This window comes from Amphibalanus amphitrite, unplaced genomic scaffold (genome assembly GCF_019059575.1).
Source record: "Amphibalanus amphitrite isolate SeventyFive unplaced genomic scaffold, NRLGWU_Aamphi_draft 001224F_arrow, whole genome shotgun sequence".
Classification (NCBI taxonomy): Eukaryota; Metazoa; Arthropoda; class Thecostraca; order Balanomorpha; family Balanidae; genus Amphibalanus; species Amphibalanus amphitrite.
The window spans coordinates 1-21,762 of record NW_024882718.1 but is presented as its reverse complement, the minus strand read 5'-3'; the positions used below and the strand labels follow the sequence as shown (position 1 = coordinate 21,762).

Sequence of the window (21,762 nt, the reverse complement as noted above, 5' to 3'; positions counted from 1 at the left end):
TTATGACTAACTCTAGCAAGTTTTAGCTAAATATCTTCAAAAATGGCCAAGTTATACGCATTATTGCAAAAAATTCACAATTATTAATTTTTCAAATCAATTTTTCAGTACGTATTTGACATCGTACACCAATATAAATGGCACCATCGTGTTCCTGAGCTCAAACTGCATCCAATAGACACTTTTTTTGTTGAAAAATTTAAACTTCAAAATTTGACCTTTTTGACCTGAAAGTGACCTGACCTAAGCTAAATTCGACTCAAAATGACCTCGAATGACACAGATGACATCAAATTCGAAATCTATGGCCTAAATGGACCATACAACATGTGTCACGTGACCGACGCATGATATGATATTTTCGTGACCTGTGATGACCTGACCCTGACCTGAAAATCAAAGCACAAGTTTGGTACCCTCAAGGTATCTAAAGCATCTGTTCACGAGTGTGGAAACCAAAAATGAGCCTGATCTGACTTGTAAGACGGCGGCCAGAGCCCAAAATGTGAACAAGCCAAAGTGCTAATAATTTTTACTTTGACCTGACCTGTGACGTCATCGGTGACTTCTCGGCTGTCGTGGAACGGGCCAAGTGCACGTCAATCCATTTTGAGTACGCATCGACAACAATCAACAGCAGGTGGCCATCGAACTGGCAGTGATCAATATGCACTCGGTCCCAGGGATTTTTCGGCCAAGCTCACGGACTGAGTGGCGTCACGGGTGCCTGTCGGCGATACTGCTGACATGTCGGGCAGTGACGCACCAGTTCAGAGACTTCTCTGTCTATCCCAGGCCACCAGACATACATACGAGCGAAACTTTTCGTGTGACTCTCTCCCAGATGTCCCTCATGCAGCATAGACAGAATTCTAGGCCGAATCTTGGGGGGTACCACCACCCGTGACCCCCACAGCAAACATCCATCCTGAATGCTCAGCTCACCTTCCTTGCTTCGGTACTGTACCAGCTCTGGCATCACGAGGTCGCCCGACGGCCAGCCCTCTCTGGTGAAGCGCAGAACGGCACTCAGCACAGGATCCCTGGCGGTGAACAGACGGATGGACTCAGCGGTGACCGGTGACGAGTCGAAGAACTGCATCAGGTGCACCGTCTCAGCTGGAACGGGCAGCTGGGGCGATCCTGCAGACACAGGAAGTCGGCTCAATCCATCACAGTGTCCCTGCTTGATACCCGGTACATATTCCATCTTATACTTGTACCCCGAGAGCAGCATAGCCCGTCGTGTCACCCGGGGAGAGGCCATCAGTGATACCGGCTTATTTCCTCCAAGCATACCCAGCAGCGGCTTATGATCTGTCCGGATCAAGAATTCACGACCTGCCAAGTAAAAATTGAACCTGGCCAGACCAGCAATCACTGCCAGACCCTCGCGATCGGTCTGGGAATACCGTCTCTCAGTCTCCGACAGAGACCGCGAGTAGAACGCAACTGGCCTCTCAACATGGTTCCTGTCCATGATACTTAGGACACATCCTACCCCCACCGGGCTGGCATCACAAGCCAAAATGACTGGAGCTGTCTCGTCAAAGTTCGCTAAAGTCAGGGTTGATTTCAGCATTCCTTTCGTACTCTGAAACGCCTTCCTCTGAGCTGGGCCCCATTCCCACTTCTGCTCCTTTTTCAGCAGCTGATACAGCGGTGCCAGTTCTGTGGCGAGGTTTTTCAGGAACTTCGCGTAATAGTTGACCAGGCCGAGCCATGCCTGAAGCTCTTTCAAGTTTTTGGGCTCTGGGGCTTTTTCAATGGCACTGACCTTGTCTGCTGTTGGTTTGATACCATCTGCCGTGATGTGGTGTCCCAGATACACCACTTCTGATGCCGCGAACTGACACTTCTTCCGCTGCAGTCGCAGTCCTGCCTCCAACAGACGTCTCAGAACCTCCTCCAGCCGCTGCAGATGTTCCTGTTCGGATCCTGCTGAGACAATGACGTCATCGATCAGCACACCAACTCCTGGGATTCCAGCGAGCAGCGATTCCATGTATCTCTGGAAAATCGCCGGGGCTGAGGCATATCCAAAACCCAGCCTAGTCGGTACCAATATTCCCTTGTGCGTATTGATAGCCATGTACTTCCTGCTGTTTTTATCTAACTGAATCTGATTATATGCGCTTTTCAGATCTAGTTTCGTGAAAATTCTGGCACCCTGAAACAGCGTGAATAGCTCCTCAGTCTTGGGCATCGGGTACCTCTCTAGCGGCGTTACTTTGTTGACCGTTAACCCGCGAGTTGCTGGGGGGGGGCGTTAAACGCCCCCACTTTTTTCGCCGGGCCATAGCATAAAAACGGCGCGCCGCAGGCGCGCCAAATTTTGGGTACCTGTAGGGAATTGATTGAAGCTTATTGTGACAAAGTTTCAAAAAAAATCGGTCGGAAAATTTTTGAGATATCGAGGTTTTAGTGACGTCATGATTTCTGAGTTTTCGACCAAAAACGGCATATGTTCAAAAAATCATATAAAATCACAGAATAGACATACAGACATGCCGTAAACGCCATTAGACTGCCAATACCATGAACAATCAAATGGCTATCTTCGATTGTTGATTATCGTTCTGCATTTTCCAAAATCTTGAAGTGAATCTTGGCAATTTCTCGTGACTACTTCACGACCATGATACATGCATTTCTTAAATTGAACTTTTTTAGCCAAACACGTACATATATGGTAAAATGAATGTCACCATCGTGTTCTACGCCCCAAATTACCCATATAACATGTGTCACAGGCTGCGAATATCAGTTTTGATTTTCGGGAATATGTGCCTGCCCGGTTGACCTGACCTTGACCCTGACCTATGCTTGACTGACCCCTACATGGAGCTGACACTCTTGTAGGCCTTATATGATGGATTGTGCACCGTTTTGACAGAGTTTAAGACGAGAGGCGCCCATTGCGAAGTCCTGAAGTCCATGCTACTGAAAGCCCGATTTCAGGTGTTTGACCTGACCTTGACCCGACCTGTGACCTCAAAATTCAACTTCAAAGTACTCATCTAAAGCGTCTCGTCGCGTTCTTTCGTTTGCCGCCTCGTGCGTTTCGCTGCGCCTATTGGTTCTCGAGTTATCGGCTGGGGGCGTTTAACGCCCCCCCCCCCCCAGCAAACGGTGGGTGGCGAAATACCCCAGCAACTGCCGGGTTAACCGATAATCACCACAGAGACGGACCTCACCTGACGCCTTCAGTGCAGTGACGATCGGTGCAGCCCACGTGCAGTGTTTCACCGGTTCCAGCAGCCCGGCCCGGATCTGACGGTCCAGCTCGGCGTCGACAGCAGCACGGTACGCCAGCGGTACCGGTCTGGGCTTGTAGAAGATGGGGCGTGTGTCTGGGTCAATCGGGATATCTACCACAATCCCCTTCGCACATCCCAACTCATCCGCAAACACATCAGAGTACTTATGCAGCACAGACTCAACTCCGCTTCCCAGCGTCTGCGTCGTCACCATGCAGATGGTTCTCCAGTCCAGTCTGATGCTCTCCAACCAGTTCCTGCCGAAGAGCAGCGGCCCTGTCCCATCAACTTCTACCAGGGGCAGGCTAAACGACTCTCCCCGGTACACCACGTCCATCTGTACCTCACCTCGGACCTTCAAAGGCTCGCCTGAGAAGGTGTGTAGGATGAGGCCGCACGGCTGCTGGCTGCAGACGGCGTTTCTTCTCCGGCCAGAGCTCTTGAAACCTGCTGAACGAACAGACGGATACAGATGCACCCGTGTCAAGCTCCATCCTGACATCACGCCCATCCAGCGACATGTCCAGCATGATCGGAGGCCGGCTTTTCACCACATGAATCCGCTCCCGACACTGAAAAACCTCCCCGATAAAGTCACATTCTTCAGTGTCTGCCTCCATCACACTCTGCTCTTCCCCAGATCCTGCACCTCCTGACGGACCACCTCCGACCCAACATGTTTCACCGTCCCTGCCCGGTGAGCGGCCGAAGTATGCCCGTACTTGGAACACTGGAAGCAGCGCTTACGTTTAAAGTAGCATTCGGATTCAGAGTGCGTTCTGTTCAAACAGCGCCAGCATCTCTCACCTTCATGCCGCGCTTGCTTATGTACTGGCGTTGTGTCGCTCCTGGCTGGTCCGCTGTGAGGCTGACGGGCCCGTCCGGACACGGTTCACTGCCGTCTCCCCCGTAGCGGACACCACCGGCTGGCCAGCTCCCGCTGCAGCTCCTGTAGGTTTTGACCTGCTGTTTCCGTTGCCACAGCAATCTTGATTGCCTGCGGCAAAGTCAGCTCAGCTTCTGCCAGCAACCTGCGCTGAATGGGGTCAGAGTTAACTCCACACACGAGCCGGTCTCTGATCATTTGATCAAGAAACGATTCGAATTTGCAATCCCGTGACAGCTGTCGCAGGCGCGCCACAAACTCCTGAACAGACTCTGACTGTCAGTGGCGCGGGAACTTCTTCCAGACTGGGGGGGGGGGGGCTGAACCATCATAGAGATCAACCTAGGGTACCCCCAAATCTAGTTTTCTCATCGGTTTTAGGCCACTTATTTTTCAGACCTTGGCCTTTTCAACGAAAAAAGGAAGAAGAAAATATTTGCAAAAAAGTGAGGTATTCCGTCTCAGCTGAGTGAAGAGACTACCGTTTTGGCAACCTGGAATAAAGGTTTTAAGCTGCCAAATGAGTTGCCGAGTCAGTAAAATAGGTAGATTTTTCACTCACATGCTTTCTTCCTTTGTGACTCACAACCCCTAATTTGGGGAGGACAAGCTGCCCCAACGGTTCCTGGCCTCATGAAAAGTTGTGAGGCACCGCCCCCGCGGCCCCAGAGTTGTGAGGGCAAGCTTCCCCCACTGCCCTCTCCCCCAGTTCCCGCGCCTATGTATGAATCTATGAAATTGTGTTGGTAGATTTCCGATTTCGATTCCTCCAGCTGGGGGGGCTCAAATACATTACGAGCCCCCCCAGCCGAAAAGTTGGAGGGGCTCAGCCCCCCCTAGCCCCCCCGGTTCCCGCGCCACTGCTGACTGTACTCGACAACAGGAAAAGAACCGATATCTTGAGACAGTTACCGATGTGGGCGGACAAAATTGCTTGCTCAATGTTTCAACAATCATGACATACGTCACCTCATTTGGTTTCTTCGGTGACAACAGCGATCTTACCGTACCGTATGTCCGAGCTCCCATGCTGCTGAGAAGAATGGCCCTCTTCTTAGCATCGTCCTGGATGTCATTAGCCACGAAGAATTGGTCCAACCTTTCCGCATACTCTTCCCAGTTATCTTGTCCTTGGTGAAATTCTTCAATCTTCCTCAACGGCATGGCTCCGTCCTCACTCCGCTCGTCGCCAATGTTATGTCTCGCGGCCCACCATCGACACACCACCGCTCGGTTCCGACTGACTGTATTGTAGCACGGTGGTGGGGACGACAGGAGGATCGTCCCCTCAGGCAGTCCCTGACCTGGGCAGGGACCGACCCAGGTATCACACACACAGTAGCAGGCAACTCACATATCGGCCACCGCCAATGCCCAGGCAGGGGTCTGCACAGGTGTGCACACGGCCCATTACATAACACTCGAGGTCAATGAAATTAGGTTTCGCTCGACAGTTTTTCCGGGGCTATCAGACGCCGTTTGAATTTTGACGATCGGCCCAGTGGTTTCGGAGTTAGCAGGGGGGGGGGGGCTATGAATAGCCCCCCCCCCCCCAGTAGGGCGTGTTATACACAGACCCCAGTGGGGCGCGGGTTAACTTGAAAGTTTTCTGACGTTTGACGTCTGAAAAGGTGCAAACAGATATGCTGTTTTTTTCGACAACATATTTCATGACAAACGTGAACCAATTGATCGGATCCGCCGGTGCTGACCTTCACTTTGCATTATTTACCCCACAGGTGCTAAGCTGAGAAGCACGTTATTAACAACACTGTCAGAAGTGACGTCACTGCCATCATGATGACGTGGACTCTGTGCCTGACGCTGGTGGCCGCCGCCGTCTCCGTCGTCGCCGGCGGCTGCCCCTTCCGCTTCAAAGCACACGGGGACAAATGCTACTGGGTCTCCAGCGCCGTGAGCCTATATAAGGACGCCGTGCATGAATGTACACTCGGGGGCAGATTGATGTTCCACAACTCTTTATCCACCGGGTTCCTATGGCTCAGCATTGGCAGCAGCCGCCTGGTACCGGTAGACTGTGCCGCTTCACTTACTTGTCAAGCGGCACAGCCTACCCACACCGTATGCCACCGGTCTGGGTCGCTGGCTGTAAGGCGATGTGGGCCGCCTGTGACGTCAGCGCAGCGGTGAGGGCCGTGCCCGGAGGCATGGCTCGGGTCGGCGCGGCGCGGCGTCTGGCGAGGGCTGGGGAGTGAGGTGGGGTGGGAGCACGGACCATCGCGCGGCTGAGCGAGTGTAGTTAACTTTCGCGTCTCAAGGCGCCAATTATTCTACCTAACAATTGTGCTAAAGCAGTTGTTAAAATGTCCTGTCCCCAAGACTGCGCCTATCATCATACTTGCCATGCACATTACGACACACTTAAACGTGACATTGGGACAGCCGATAGAATTTATATCACACGTGCATCGAGTTGCGGAGCTACATTGTTTTTAACAGATATGTATTAAGGCCTTGATTGAGCTCATTGGTGTCTATTATTTCGCACATCAATCGTCCAGAGACGTGGGAACTGGGGTTTTTGGATAGCGCGGCGTCCCAACTCTTATGTTCCTCTAATGTGTGGTCGCAGTCACCAATAGCAAACCGTTCCATCTAGGAAAAAATAAGTCGCGCACCTGGGACGGTTCGAACCGGGTTTCTCCAACCGGTCACCCCACGACGCTAGCGTGTATCCACTGAGCTGCCGAAACCAGCGACAACCCGCCGCGGTCAAACGCGATCAAATGTCACAATACTGTCATTGGCGTCAAATTAGGTCAATTAGGTCAAATTTCAAAGTTATTATTTTGCATAAAATGGGTGTCGATTCGATGCAGCTCGTCACGGGGAGTTCAATGGTGGTCTTTGTTTTGCCGTAAGTGGTCTAGAATCGCTTAACCCGCGAGTTGCTGGGGGGGGGGCGTTAAACGCCCCCACTTTTTTCGCCGGGCCATAGCAATAAAATGGCGCGCCGCAGGCGCGCCAAATTTTGGGTACCTGTAGGGAATTGATTGAAGTTTATTGTGACAAAGTTTCAAAAATATCGGTCGGAAAATTTTTGAGATATCGAGGTTTTAGTGACGTCATGATTTCTGAGTTTTCGACCAAAAACGGCATATGTTCAAAACATCATATAAAATCACAGAATAGACATACAGACATGCCGTAAACGCCATTAGACTGCCAATACCATGAGCAATCAGATGGCTATCTTCGATTATTGATTATCGTTCCGCATTTTCCAAAATCTTGAACTGAATCTTGGCAATTTCTCGTGACTACTTCACGACCATGATACATGCATTTCTTAAATTGAAGTTTTTTAGCCAAACACGTACACATATGACAAAATGAATGTCACCATCGTGCTCTACGCCCCAAATTACCCATACAACATGTGTCACAGGCTGCGAATATCAGTTTTTTATTTTCGGGGATATGTGCCTGCCCGGTTGACCTGACCTTGACCCTGACCCAGTGGCGCGGGAACGGGGGGGGCTAGGGGGGGCTGAGCCCCTCCAACTTTTCGGCTGGGGGGGCTCGTAATGTATTTGAGCCCCCCCAGCTGGAGGAATCGAAATCGGAAATCTACCAACACAATTTCATAGATTCATACATAGGCGCGGGAACCGGGGGAGAGGGCAGTGGGGGAAGCTTGCCCTCACAACTCTGGGGCCGTGGGGGCGGTGCCTCACAACTTTTCATGAGGCCAGGAACCGTTGGGGCAGCTTGTCCCCCCAAAATTAGGGGTTGTGAGTCACAAAGGAAGAAAGCATGTGAGTGAAAAATCTACCTATTTTACTGACTCGGCAACTCATTTGGCAGTTTAAAACCTTTATTCCAGGTTGCCAAAACGGTGGTTTCTTCACTCAGCTGAGACGGAATACCTCACTTTTTTGCAAATATTTTCTTCTTTTTTTTCGTTGAAAAGGCGAAGGTCTGAAAAATAAGTGGCCTAAAACCGATGAGAAAACTAGATTTGGGGGTACCCTAGGTTGATCTCTATGATGGTTCAGCCCCCCCCCCAGTCTGGAAGAAGTTCCCGCGCCACTGCCTGACCTATGCTTGACTGACCCCTGCATGGAGCTGACACTCTTGTAGGCCTTATATGATGGATTGTGCACCGTTTTGACAGAGTTTATAACGAGAGGCGCCCATTGCGAAGTCCTGAAGTCCATGCTACTGAAAGCCCGATTTCAGGTGTTTGACCTGACCTTGACCTGACCTGTGACCTCAAAATTCAAGTTTAAAGTACTCATCTGAAGCGTCTCGTCGCGTTCTTTCGTTTGCCGCCTCGTGCGTTTCGCTGCGCCTATTGGTTCTCGAGTTATCGGCTGGGGGCGTTTAACGCCCCCCCCCCCCCCAGCAAACGGTGGGTGGCGAAATACCCCAGCAACTGCCGGGTTAAAAATTGAGTTCAAAAATTTGACGTCATCATTTTTGAACAGTTTTTTCGCTATAACTTGGCCAAAAAACGAGATATCGATCTGAAATTTGGTATGTATATAGAAGAGCGCAGGGACTATCACATATATTCCGTTTTTTTTTTTCGAAATTCGGAAACATTTTGGATTTTTTTTTTTAGTTTAAAAAAAATCAATTTTTTGACTTTTTGGGGTCAAAAACCCAAAATTTTGAAAATCCAAAATAACAGTTTTGTAGCGCCGCTTTTTGTCTACTAGACCATATAAAGAACTTTGAAATTGCTTGATAACTGTAGATTTGGTGAGCGTTTCAAGATTGCATGTTTTTTGCTCATTTTTGCTCGAACATGACCTCAGTTTGACCTCAATAACTCCTGACCTAAGGTGACCTAAGACTTGAAATTTGGTGTGAAGGTGTCAAATTGAGGCCCGGGAAGGTACTGAAAATTTGGCGGCGCTGCGCGCTGCCGTTTTCTTGCTGTTCAGGAAAAACCACAGGGGGGGCCAAAATGGCCCCCCCCCCAACGGGGCGAGGGTTTTAACCCTCGCCCATGTAGGGGGGTGGTTGGTTCAACCCCCCCCCCTGAGGTTTTTCGGAAATAGTGTAAAAACGGCGGCGCGCAGCGCCGCCAAATTCTGGGTACCTTATAGGGCAAACCTTGCGCATCTTTTGATAAAAAAATTGACCGGGTCATGTCAGGTCACGGAGTTATGACGTCACAAAGGGAACAGCCTCCGGCCGGATTTTCACAAACTGAGTGCCAACGCCCGAGGTTTCCTGCCGGTGGTACGGACATCGGTTGATGGATCGTGATGAAACTTCCCATGCATGTTGGGGCAAGTATTGGCTATCATATGGTATAAGAAACTTGACCGGGTCAGGTCAGGTCACGGAGCTATGACGTCACAAGAGGAACAGCGTCCGGTACTATTTTTGAAAAGCGCCCGAACCACTATTTTGCTAATTCTTGTCACCTCAATGGGAATATGCAGCAATATTAGCTTCTATAGGGAGCAAATGGACCTCCCAAATCCAAAAATACAATCAGATTTCAAAAATTTAAATCCTGATTTTTCGAATTTCTGCCGCCGACTGTGACCTTGCCGACTTCCGGCGCTCCCAACGCGCCATTTTTAGAGCTAGGGAAACGAAATACATACCAAACGATAGAGAATTGATCAAGGAACACGATAGTGAAGGTTTCAAGTCGATATCGCCCACCGTTTTGCCGCAATCGCCGCGGAAAGTTGAAAAAAAGTCTATTTTTCCGAAAATTTGACCTTTGACCGGTCAAAAGTAGGTCAAATGTTGACCTACGACCAAAAAATATACCACCAATCGCGAGATCTCGTTGAGAGCAATCCGTTGGTTTTTTCCGCTAAGCTCTACGACGCTCCGTTTTCAAACGCCAAGGGGGGGTCGCACCAACCCCCCCCCCCTGCATGGGCGAAGGTGGCAGATCGCCGTTTACGGGCGAGGGTTAAGACGTTGACACAAAACTATGAAGTAAGTACTCGTTGTATATTCAATAGCAAGGGCTCGCGTGCTCATTTGGACTCATAAAAAACAATTCCTTTGTTGAACAAGCTCACGTAAGATACCTATATAGGATTCTGCATGGCTCTGAGTGGAAGATATAGACGATTCTTCATGGCTCCGAGTGGAAGATACATATAATTATGCATGGGTCTGCCGGGATGATAAAAAATTATCAGCACGAGTGTGGTAATCGTTTAACGAGAGACCGATCGTCCCGAGTGAAAAGATGGCACGAGCGCCGATATTTTTCATCTTATCCTGTACGCCTGTCCTATTCAAATACCTACATTAGCCGGAGGGGTGTGGTAATAACTGGTGTAAGCAAAGCAAATTGACCACGGTCAAAAATGCATTACCAGTTTGCACTTAAGCCAACATTTTGGGATGGTCGGTCTCGTTCCTAAGTCAGCTAAGAGCTTCGTTCCAGAACATAATTTTTCTGTTTTTTTTTACCCGCGCCCCAGTGGCGGCTTCAGCCAACTTCGCCCTAGTGGGGGGGGGGGGGGGGGCATATGTTACCACCCACCTCTAACTCAAAAACTAAGAGGGCTAGAAAGACGCGGTAAAAATCAGTCGATAGCTCTCAATGCGTACGTTTGAAAGTATTTCAGTCATTTTTCACCATAGAGCAATATTCGGGTCACCAGAGGTCATCAAAGGTCAAAATTTGCCAATCGTCATTATATTTTTCAGAAAACATGCCACTATCTCAGGAACTATGGTAGCTAGAAAAACGCATGGAACAACAATCGATAGTTTTTGAACTCTTCTTTTGAAAAGGTTATTATCAATATTGCCCTCAGGTCAACGGTTTAGCCTCCAGAGGGCAAAAACTCCAAAAATAGCTGCTTTTACGAAAAGTGTTTTTCGACAATAACTTTCGACTACAAAAAGCCACGACATTTATATCGCCAGAATCGTGTTCCTCTCGCCGAGACGCGTCGAATGAACTATAATTTGACCTTGAAAGGTCAACTTGAAAATTTGACCTCAGGTCAAGGTCATGACCTGACCGGAAAAGGTCATGTTGCATGTCAGTCGATGCGTCTCAACAAGACAAACACAATGAGACCAACCCCAGCGTTCTATCTCTTTTCAATCGCGAGTTATGGGCAAAAAACTGTTTGTAGCCTCAAATGACCTCGGATGACCTTTCTAAAGGCTATCAGCAAAAATGACACCTTGGTCATCACGAGTGGACTAAGTCATTGTGATTCTGAAATATTTGGACTGTTTCTATGCGTACACACGGATCTAGAGGCATTTTCATTTTTCTCCATTGACTTGTAATGGAAAGGTCATGCAACTGACCTGACCTTAGGTCACGGATATAAAAAATCCGAGATATACAAATTGTAGGCGCCCATAACAGCATGCAATCCACCAAGTTTGAAACCTTTCTGACAAACACTGCAGACTGGACATGATTGCAAACTTTTTTTAGGCTTGGTCAGTTAACTTGACCTTGTGTACTGACCTGACATGACCTGGCCTCGTCCACACAGCTGACGCGCCGGTCGTCGTAGTGGAACCACCTGTCCCTTCCGACGCTGTACACATCCGACACGTAGTGCCCAGAGTGCGTGGCGCTGCCGTAGTGGCTGACGACGCCCACCAGCCGGTAGGTAAAGTCGCCGTCCAGGTCCACTGAGCGGGGAGACTGGCCGTCTTCCACGCAGAGCTCCGATAGGTGTGCCTGCTCCGAGACGTCGGCCGGCGCTCCCTCCAGCGACCTCATGATGGCTTCTCATGTCAATGGTAAAAATGCACGTTTCTACATTACTTGCTTTAAAGCTCAGTTGACGAAGAGTTGACTGAGATTGGTGACACAGAACAAGTTTTTAGACTACAATACCAGTATAACGCCTTTTGGGGCGACTAACGGAGCGAGCGAGAGGGTGGGCCTTGCACGTGCAAAATTGCGAGGGGGTACCTCCAACCGACTTGTGCATGGCACCCTGCTAGCCGGTCTCTAGCGAATTAGGTGCCAAATTTGGGCACAATCGGCCCAGCCGTTCTCGAGATCTGGAAGCGGCACCCTGCACGTGCGCACGTGCAAAATGGGTCCCAACTGACTTGTGCACGGCACCCTACTAACCGGTCCCTAACTGTGTACCAAATTTGAGGGTAATTGGTCGAGCCGTTCGCGAGATCTGGAAACGACCCCTGCACGTGCGCACGTGCAGCAGCGCCCCAACTCTGGCACATGGATATGCAGTGCCTAGTGGGTGCCTACCTACATGCCAACTTTCAGCGCAATCGGCCAAGTAGTTACCGAGATATTGCAACAATTACAAAACGGACACCTCTTCGTTTTGCACGTGGCACGTGCATAAGGGGTCACCCACATGCATCAGGAATAGTCAAATACTTAGTAGAAGGAATGAAGCTACCCTACAAAAATTACCGCGTGTAAATCGGTCAAGTGGCTGCTGAGATATAAGCCTCGCAAAAGCGTGACCACGGCCGGCCGGCCGGCCGCTCATACTCAGAAATTTCCGAATCTAAGGAAAGACTACGCTCGCTTCGCTCGCTCCGTAACAAGGTGCATTGTATGCAATTCCATACAAAGTGTACGGTCATGGTCAGGTCCGGTTACCAAAAACGAACTACATAACAGTGCATGTGCGGCACACATTTTTTTCGGTCATTGTACTAAAATGATCTCAATGGGCATACATAATTAGCCCTCGCCCGTACTGGTGTTTTTCCAGCCGCGAACGTATAAGGGGGGGGGGGGCCGTTGGACCCCCCTTGCCGTTTCGCCCCTGATCAAGCTAAGGCTTCGCGGAAAAAACGAGCGTGTTGCCCGTGACGAGAGAAAGCCGATGATACCCAATTTTAAGGTTCTAGGTCATCGGGTGACCTTCCAGGTCAGGTCAATGACCCAAAAGTCGGGAAAATCGGGACCTGTCAGAAAGTCGTAAAGCGTGGCTGCTATGAGGTTTTTCGGGGTGCTGATCACGAATATCATGTTAGTTTTTATCACAGATGATGTCTTCATTCATTTAGGCCAGGTCGGGTCAGGTCAGGTCAACCAGTCACGGTATTCGTAGTAGGTGGCAACCGCCTCTGACAGCTTCGTAACATGTTAGGAAGGCACCAAAACTACTTCGTAAATGTTCATATGGTTGCTAAATTCGAATCACAGCTCCTAAAGCTGGCCTAGAATTTAGAAACATGTAAAATTCGAAAAAGTGAACCGAGGTCATCAAAAGTCAATGAACTGACCTGACCTTCCGGTGACCTTGACACCCACCCTAATGCATGGGAGCAACATCAAATCCCATGTTTGAACGCTTAAAACCACGAAAAGACTGCAAACGCGCCGCTAATGCGAGCCGACATACGCCGAATCGCGACTCCGGCCAGACATGGTCTCGAAAAGTAGGTCACAGGTCAAAGGTCATTGAGGTCAGGGTCATGAAAATTTCAGGGTAGGTGTAAAATTGAATAACGCGAGGGTACTGAAAGTTTCATCGTGATCGGCCGCTTTACACGCGAGTTATTCGCGAAAAACCTTAGGGGGGTCAGTTCGACCCCTCCTATACGGGCGAGGTTTAAAATGAACAATATTTGAATGAATTTCGCACCGAGGCCAGGTCAAGTTCTAGTTGAGTGAGGTCAAACTTAGAAATTGGTTTGTAAGATCAAAAAGCGCGCGTTCGATGTAGTTTTTCACGACGAATCGAATGGTACTGTTCATAGCTTGTCAAAGGTATGCAAGTCAAAAATATTTATGCATCGTGACGTCGATGTTATTAATTTATTAACCCGCGCCCCACTGGGGGTCCTGGATTTCCACGCTCTGCTGGGGTGGGGGTGTTTGAACACCCCCCTTCTACCTCGTCTCCTGGGCCACGTAGCGATACCCGGAAAAGAGCGCCAAAAATAATGACGAAATCACTTCGGTCACTGTTTTGGTCAGGTCAAAAGTCAAGTCACCAGTGGTCATTGAGGGCAAAATTTCGCCGATTTTCAGGTCGAATGTCGACAATAGAGCTACCAATAGAGCTACAGCGCCGCGGAGAAGCGCATTCGATAGCCCTCGCCGGACCTATTGGTTTTCTACATACGCGCTGACCGAGGGGGTCGGATACGCCCCCCCCCTCGTCGTTTCGCCCCTGGTGGAGCTAGCGCGTCGCGAAAAAAACGAGCGTGTGCACCGTTACGAGACGCAGAGATTGATACTCGATTTTAAGGTTCTAGGTCAACCAGTCACCTCTGAGGTCAGGTCAAGTGCTCCAAGGTACGGTTCAGTTTTTGGTGAATAACTTCGAAATAAACGGCCGCAGAGCCGCGATTTTGGCACCATCGTATTCGGCTTGCTCAGACGCGTCGAATGATATACTTAATGTTTGGGTGATGTCAACTTTGGGTGTTGACTTCAGGTCACGGTCAGGTCAGCGCCCCCATGTCACGAAGTTGGTCGAAGGAGGTCATGTCGCATATCATTCGATACGGCAGGTCTTCCTGAGTCCATTGATGGCTTTCCCGACTCACTAACTCAATTTGATCGAGAGTTATTGACGAAAAACTAATATTACCTTGATGACGTCATAAATTACGTCACGCAAGGTCAGCTTTGCAAAAGTAACGCATCTTACCTTGCAAGGAGTGCATGAAATCACGATTATGTGTGCTTTAGATAGTTGGAGATCGTTCCCCGCGCCAGAATAACAGTTTTCATTTTTCCTCATTGACCCCATATAATGGTGAGGTCACGAAAATGACCTTACCTCATATGACCAGGGATGCGGAGCCGTGGAAATTTCAGACGGCTCCGGCTCCGGCTCCGGCTCCGGAGGAAAAAATCGACTCCGGCTCCGGCTCCGGCTCCGGGTGAAATGTTGTGGTGGCTCCGGCTCCGGCTCCGGCTCCGAGTAAAATGGTCCGGCTCCGGCGGCTCCGGCTCCGGCGGCTCCGGCTCCGACTCAGTACATCCCCTATGCAATCAATTAAATACGAGTGGAAGAAAAATTGGATTGGTTATACGCGTTACTCTTTGCCATGACCGGCTCACCGCGTCCCCGCGCAAACGCACCTCGGAGAGAACCAGGCCCATGTCGTCCCCTATCTCCCTGTGTGTCCAAGTGCACAGATGACGTCACACGAAGGGGCGGAGTCGGGGGCGGAGCCTGGCGCAACGGCCGCCATATTTGAATTTGTTTTAACAGAATGTATTCTATATTTCGGGTTTCAGTCAATTGTTATCGATAGTTTTATGAACGGTTAGCTGTATTATAAGTGATTTATCAAGAAAAAACACATATTCTGCTTGCAATTTCGATTTAAGTACGACCCGCGCCTAGATTCGAACGCACGATCTTTGGATTACGGCGCAAGCATCCTAACCACTACACTACCGCGGCGGCGTGGCGGCCGGCGGAAGGGGGGCTGCGGAGGCATGGGGGTTTTTTACGCATTTTTGGAAAAACTAATGGGTTTAGTGAAAAACGCTTCTTAGATAATTCGAAGAAAAATGTCTCGGCTTTCCGATGATGCACTTAGTTTTGTGCTAGCTTTAGCAGAGTTTGTTCTACAGCGCTTCAAAAATCGCCCATTTGCATAGGACTTAAACGGGACTTCAAGACTTGCCCCCAGATGACGTCACGAGCTGACGTCACGATCAGGTAGAATCGCCGGACGACCCTACCTGGTATATAGGGCCTTGGAGAGAACTGGCAGAACAAAGGACTAGGAAGCGATGGCATTGGAAACGCAGTCGCCGCGAATTGGAGTTCACTGAACCATCGTAAGCTGACACCAGTCTCGGCTGCATTGGGGGGTGGGAGTGGGGGGGGGGGAGGGGAAGAGACGGTGCTGGGAGTCGCAGTCCACTGCCACTGGCTTGAAAACAATGGCCGTCACCTGATGACCGGTCCTCATGTTCTGGGGATGCAGTAGACGTGGGGGGGGGGGGGGAGGAGCAGACAAGAAGTTGATTGCGTACCTACTGTGGGATACTGGGGATATTCGGCTTTTTTTCATTCACTTGATGGCCCATGACGTAAGTAAAGTACCATATGTTTTACTGCCTTGTACTGTCAAACCGAACTAGGTCAATTATTTTTTTTCCTCTTCAAAAAATAAAAAGGAGCCGGAGTCGCCCCCTTTTTTGGCGGCTCCGGCTCCGGCTCCGGCTCCGGGCTATATTGTTTCACGGCTCCGGCTCCGGCTCCGGCTCCGGGCAAAATATGTCGGCTCCGGCGGCTCCGGCTCCGACTCCGGCTCCGGCTCCGCATCCCTGCATATGACCTTTAGGAAAAATCCGAGATCTACAAGTTGTGAGACTCGTAATGGATACAAGATCCTGCAAGTTTCATTTCTCTGTGAAAGCTCCTCTGGCTGTGAAGTGTGAGGATTCATATTTTATTTATAAAAAACATTATCACAGTCGTGCATTCACACGGATTGGTGCAGAAGCGACAAGCGCTTATCTTCAGGCACCTCTCCTAGTTCTCTACAAGGTAGGGGGCACGACCACCGCCCCCGACCGCCCAGCCAGCAGACCAGAAGCCCGTCGCCAGTCCGCCTATTTTATACTTAGAGAAATTACTTCTCTGGTGGTACTGCAGAGGTTCACTTATGACGTCATAGGTCAGTCACCTGACCTGACCCGAAAATGCGGTTGGTGACTGGTGTCAAAAGATCCGGCTTGAATCAAAGGTCAGATATGCCAAGTTTCAGCTCTCTATCGCCAGCGTGCTTGTGGCTATCGCGAAAAAAACCTTTGTGGGGAGCGGCACCCCCCCCTCCCTCGGCCGACGCAGAGATTGGTACCCGATTTTAAGGTCCTAGGTCAACCGGTGACCTCTGAGGTCAGGTCACTTGCCCCAAGGTACGGCTCAGTTTTTGGTGAATAACTTCGCAAAAAACGGCCGCAGAGCCGCGATTTTGGCAGCATCGTGTTCGCCTCGCTCAGGCGCGTCGAATGATATACTTTTTGTCCAGGTCAGGTCAACTTGGGGTGTTGACCTCAGGTCAAGGTCAGGTCAGCACCCCCAGGTCACGAAGTTGGTCGAAAGAGGTCATGTCGCATATCATTCGATTTGGCAGGTCTTCCTGAGTCTATTGGTGGCTTTCCCGATTCGCTAACTCAATTTGATCAAGAGTTATTGACGAAAAACTAATATGACCATGATGACGTCATTAATGACGTCACGCAAGGTCAACATTGCAAAAGTGACGCATCTAACCTTGCAAGGAGTGCATCAAATCACGATTCTGTGTGCTTGAGATAGTTGGAGATCGTTCCTGGCGCCAGAATAGCAGTTTTCATTTTTCCCCATTGACTTATAATGGTGAGGTCACGAAAATGACCTGACCTCATATGACCTTTAGGAAAAATCCGAGATATACAAGTTGTGAGACTCATAATGGATACTAGATCCTGCAAGTTTCATTTCCCTGTGACATCTCCTCTGGCAGTGAGGGCGTTGCGAAGTTGCGACATCTGAAGACCGTGGAGAGGTTCACTTATGACATCATAGGTCAGTGACCTGACCTGACCTAAAAATGCGGTTGGTGTCTAAAGATCCGCCTTGAATCAAAGGTCAGGTATGCCAAGTTTCAGCTCTCTATCCCCAGCGTGTTCGGAGCTATCGCGAAAAAAAAACTATGAGGGGGGGCGGCAACCCCCCCCCCCCTCGGCCGGCGAGGGTTAAAATACTTTTTGAAAGAAAAAAGGATGCAAATGGAAAATTATCAAGAGCCAAAATCGCTATTTGAAAGACAAACTACAGGATCTTGCAACATTTTCGTTCGTCTTGATTCTATTAAAGCTAAAGATGTTAGGACGCATCTGAAATTAGCAGTTTTTAAAGCAAAAGCTGAGTGATATGACGTGACTAAAACAGCATTTAAAAAATGGACGAATTTCGTTTAAAATTTCAGGGGACTCACCAAATTGATGTATGATAAGGTACAAAAGGCTCGAGCGTCGACGTATGCTGCCGTGAAGACTTAGGTTAGGTATATGTTATTGGCGAAAAATGGGAGGTTAACCTTGGGCCTCGAAGGGGCGGGGGTGTTTTCGGCCACACACGCCAGTTTTTTTTTTTGCGTAAAAAAATCGCGGTGCCCAGCGCGGCAGCACTTGATACAGCTTATCATATGTTAATTTGGCATCGCGTGTAAAAGCTTTTGACCCAGGTCACATTAGGTCAGGTTACAAGGTCATTTCAACTCACCAGGCCTCTAAAAACGATACCGATACAAGTATTACATGCCGATGCATGCCTTCTATCGCTTTGTGCAACCATGGTGTGAAACGTCTTCCACAAAACGTCAATTCTGACGTCTTGTTATCCAGACCCTTTGCAGTCCAGACAATGGCTGTTGACGTCCATTCAAAACTAAGGACACACAGTAGCGGAAGACTGGCAAGTTTCTAGCTTTATCAGTCTTCGAGTTATGAGCCTGTTAGTCAGAAAATGTCATCGGGATATCTTGACATTTGACCACAAGTAATCTTAAAGCACCATTCATAAATCATCTGGAATGATCACCTGTCCATTTACTACACCGATCGGTCTGACCTTTATTCTGACCGATGAAATATAACTGCAATATTTTGTTTTATGACTTGTTGGCGACTTAACCCTCACCCGTATTGGTGTTTTTCCAGCCGCGAACGTATAAGGGGGGGGGGGTCCGTTGGACCCCCCTTGCCGTTTCGCCCCTGATCGAGCTAGAGTTTCGCGGAAAAAACGAGCGTGTTGCCCGTGACGAGAGGAAGCCGATGATACCCAATTTTAAGGTCCTAGGTCATTGGTTGACCTTGCAGGTCAGGTCAATGACCCCAAAGGCGGGAAAATCGGGACCTGTTAGAACGTCGTAAAGTGTGGCTGCTATGGGGTTTTTTCGGGGTGCTGATCACGAATATCATGTTAGTTTTGATACCAGATGATGTCTTCATGTATTTAGGCAAGGTCGGGTCAGGTCAGGTCAGGTCAACCAGTAAGGGTATTCGTAGTAGGTGGCAACCGCCTCTGACAGCTTCGTAACATGCTACGAAGGTGCCAAAACTACTTCGTAAATGTTCATATGGTTGCTAAATTCGAATTCAGCTCCAAAAACTGGCCTATAAACATGTAAAACTCGAAAAAGTGAACCGAGGTCATCAAAGGTCAATGACCTGACCTGACCTTCAGGTGACCTTGACACCCACCCTAATGCATGGGGGTAACATCATATCACATGTTTGAACGCTTGAAACCACGAAAAGACTGCAAACGCGCGGCTAATGCGAGCCGACATACGCCGAATCGCGATTCCAGCCAAACATGGTCTCGAAAAGTAGGTCACAGGTCAAAGGTCATTTGGGTCAGGGTCATGAAAATTTCAGGGTAGGTGTGAAATTGATAAACGCGAGGGTACTGAAAGTTTCGTCGCGATCAGCCGCTTTTTACGCGAGTTATTCGCGAAAAAACCATGGGGGGGTCCATTCGACCCCCCCCCCCCCCTATACTGGCGAGGGTTAACCCGCGCCCCACTGGGGTCTGCGTATAACACGCCCTACTGGGGGGGGGGGGCTATTCATAGCCCCCGCTCCTAACTCCAAAACTACTGGGCCGATCGTCAAAATTCAAACGGCGTCTGATAGCCCCGGAAAAACTGTCGAGCGAAACCTAATTTCATTGACCTCGAGGTCACCGATGACGTCACAGGTCAGGTCAAAGTAAAAATTATTAGCATTTTGGCTTCTTCACGTTTTGGGCTCTGGCCGCCGTCTTACAAGTCAGATCAGGCTCATTTTTGGTTCACACACTCGTGAACAGATGCTCTAGATACTCTGAGGGTACCAAACTTGTACTTTGATTTTCAGGTCAAGGTCAGGTCATCACAGGTCACGAAAATATTATATCATCCGTCGGTCACGTGACACATGTTTTATGGTCCATTTAGGCCAAACATTTTGAATTTGATGTCGTCTGTGTCATTCGAGTTCATTTTGAGTCAAATTTAGCTTAGGTCAGGTCACTTTCAGGTCAAAAAAGGTCAAATTTTGAAGTTAGAATTTTTCAACACAAAAGGTGTCTATTGGATGCAGTTTGAGCTCAGGAACACCATGGTGCTATTTATATTGGCGTACGATGTCAAATTCGTGCTGAAAAAGTGATTTGAAAAATTCACAATTGTTAATTTTTTGCAACAATGCGTATAACTTGGCCATTTATGAAGATATTTAGCTAAAATTTGCTAGGGCTAGTCATAATAATGCGTTCTATCACATATATTCCGGTTTTTTTCGAAAATTCAAAAAGAAATTGAAAAAATGTAAAAATATAAATTTTGAATTTTATTATTTTTTTTTGGCAATTTTCATAATTTCGAAAATCCGAGATAGCCGTTTGATAGCGCAGTCTATTCTGAGTCCTCTCATGCAAAGAAATTGGATCTAGCTTAAAAACTGAGCTCTTGGGAGCGATTGCCGTGGTTCAATGTTTTGCGTCGAAATCGACCGAACATGACGTCACTCTGACGTCATTTCCGGCCGACCTATGGTAGGTACGAAGTTTAAATTTTGACACAAGGTGTTAAATTGATGCAGCCGAAGGTACTGAAAGTTTGGCGTCGATACGTCAAGTGGTTTGGAAGTTATTGCAGAAAAACGGGAGGGGGGCTATAATTAGCCCCCCCCCCAGTGGGGCGCGGGTTAACGAAAGCTGTTTATACCCTGCATCGCGTGACCTCGCTCAGGAACCAAGAGGGGGAGGGGCCGTCAACCCCGGATGCGCTACATGGTTGTCCAATGTCCATTACCCTGGACAATTATCCGTGTCCGTAACATTCGTGTCATTATTTCCCTGCCGCCTGAATGAGGCTTTCACACTGATATTTTCCGCCAGAATATAACGCATCTGAAAATGAAAAAGGTATTTGTATTTTCACCGTTCGCACAAGATAAAAACAGAATACGCATATACACATTCTAATTCAAAATGAACAACACGTTAGGCGGCACGGGCGGACATCGATAGCAGCGCCTCTATCGGTCACTAGGAAAAGCTGGGCTGTAGGCGACGAAATACCGGCTGAGTTGTCACACGTTGAATACCTACGTTTATAGCCATCCGTCTTGTGAAAAAGTTGAACTTTTGCCTTTAATATTTCTACAAGCAATTTTAGAAGTGTCTTCACATGGATTACAAAACCGTTTAGATTATTGTATTCACTTCAAGCCTTTCCCATTGTTCTTGATGATGCGGGAACTATTTATAATTAGTGTTTCTAGCTTAGTAAAAGAACATACTGTGCAAACGATGAAAAAAAAAGCATAAATGGAAGATTTTAATGCAATTTTCTCTAACAATTAATGGTAAATTCTACATATCAAGGAAAATGTGCATGCTAACTGATAATTTAAAGTTCTTGGGGCCAGTTGTTTTCTTCTTTTCTTACGTCGCCCCAATGGCCGCGAATACACTTGTGATAACGCCTATCGATCGCCAAAAACCACATTGACAGCTCGAATGTCCAAATAGGGTAAACCGTTTCAGTATAGCATTCAGCATTGCAATCTGTCCTAAGTGGCAGGTACAGTCACCAGCACTTGCTACTAATCACCTCGTTTTTGTTCAGTTGTTTGAAGACCGATCAATTCTCAGCGCGCAAGATACGTCAAACGATCCGTTTGGTCCTCCG

General features: G+C 48.6%; 1 protein-coding gene across 1 annotated transcript; it reads right to left on the bottom strand.

Annotated features, from left to right (window-relative positions):
- Nucleotides 1-707: 707 nt before the first annotated feature.
- On the bottom strand, nucleotides 708-11,851 carry LOC122371264. Its single transcript, XM_043347439.1, has 4 exons — nucleotides 11,596-11,851; nucleotides 3,198-3,707; nucleotides 1,778-1,941; nucleotides 708-1,143 (listed from the first exon to the last, which is right to left on the bottom strand). Exons 1-4 carry the CDS (start codon nucleotides 11,849-11,851, stop codon nucleotides 1,102-1,104), a joined length of 972 nt encoding a protein of 323 aa, XP_043203374.1. The 3' UTR covers nucleotides 708-1,101.
- Nucleotides 11,852-21,762: the final 9,911 nt, after the last annotated feature.

Excerpts from the sequence above, each read along its gene's own strand:
- LOC122371264 (XM_043347439.1), bottom strand. The coding sequence starts at position 11,851 with ATGAGGTCGCTGGAGGGAGCGCCGGCCGACGTCTCGGAGCAGGCACAC. Across the intron at positions 3,708-11,595 it reads TGTGGACGAGGCCAGGTCAT|GTTTCAAGAGCTCTGGCCGG; the intron begins GTCAGGTCAGTA and ends TTCGTTCAGCAG. Across the intron at positions 1,144-1,777 it reads TCAAACCAACAGCAGACAAG|GATCGCCCCAGCTGCCCGTT; the intron begins GTCAGTGCCATT and ends CTGTGTCTGCAG.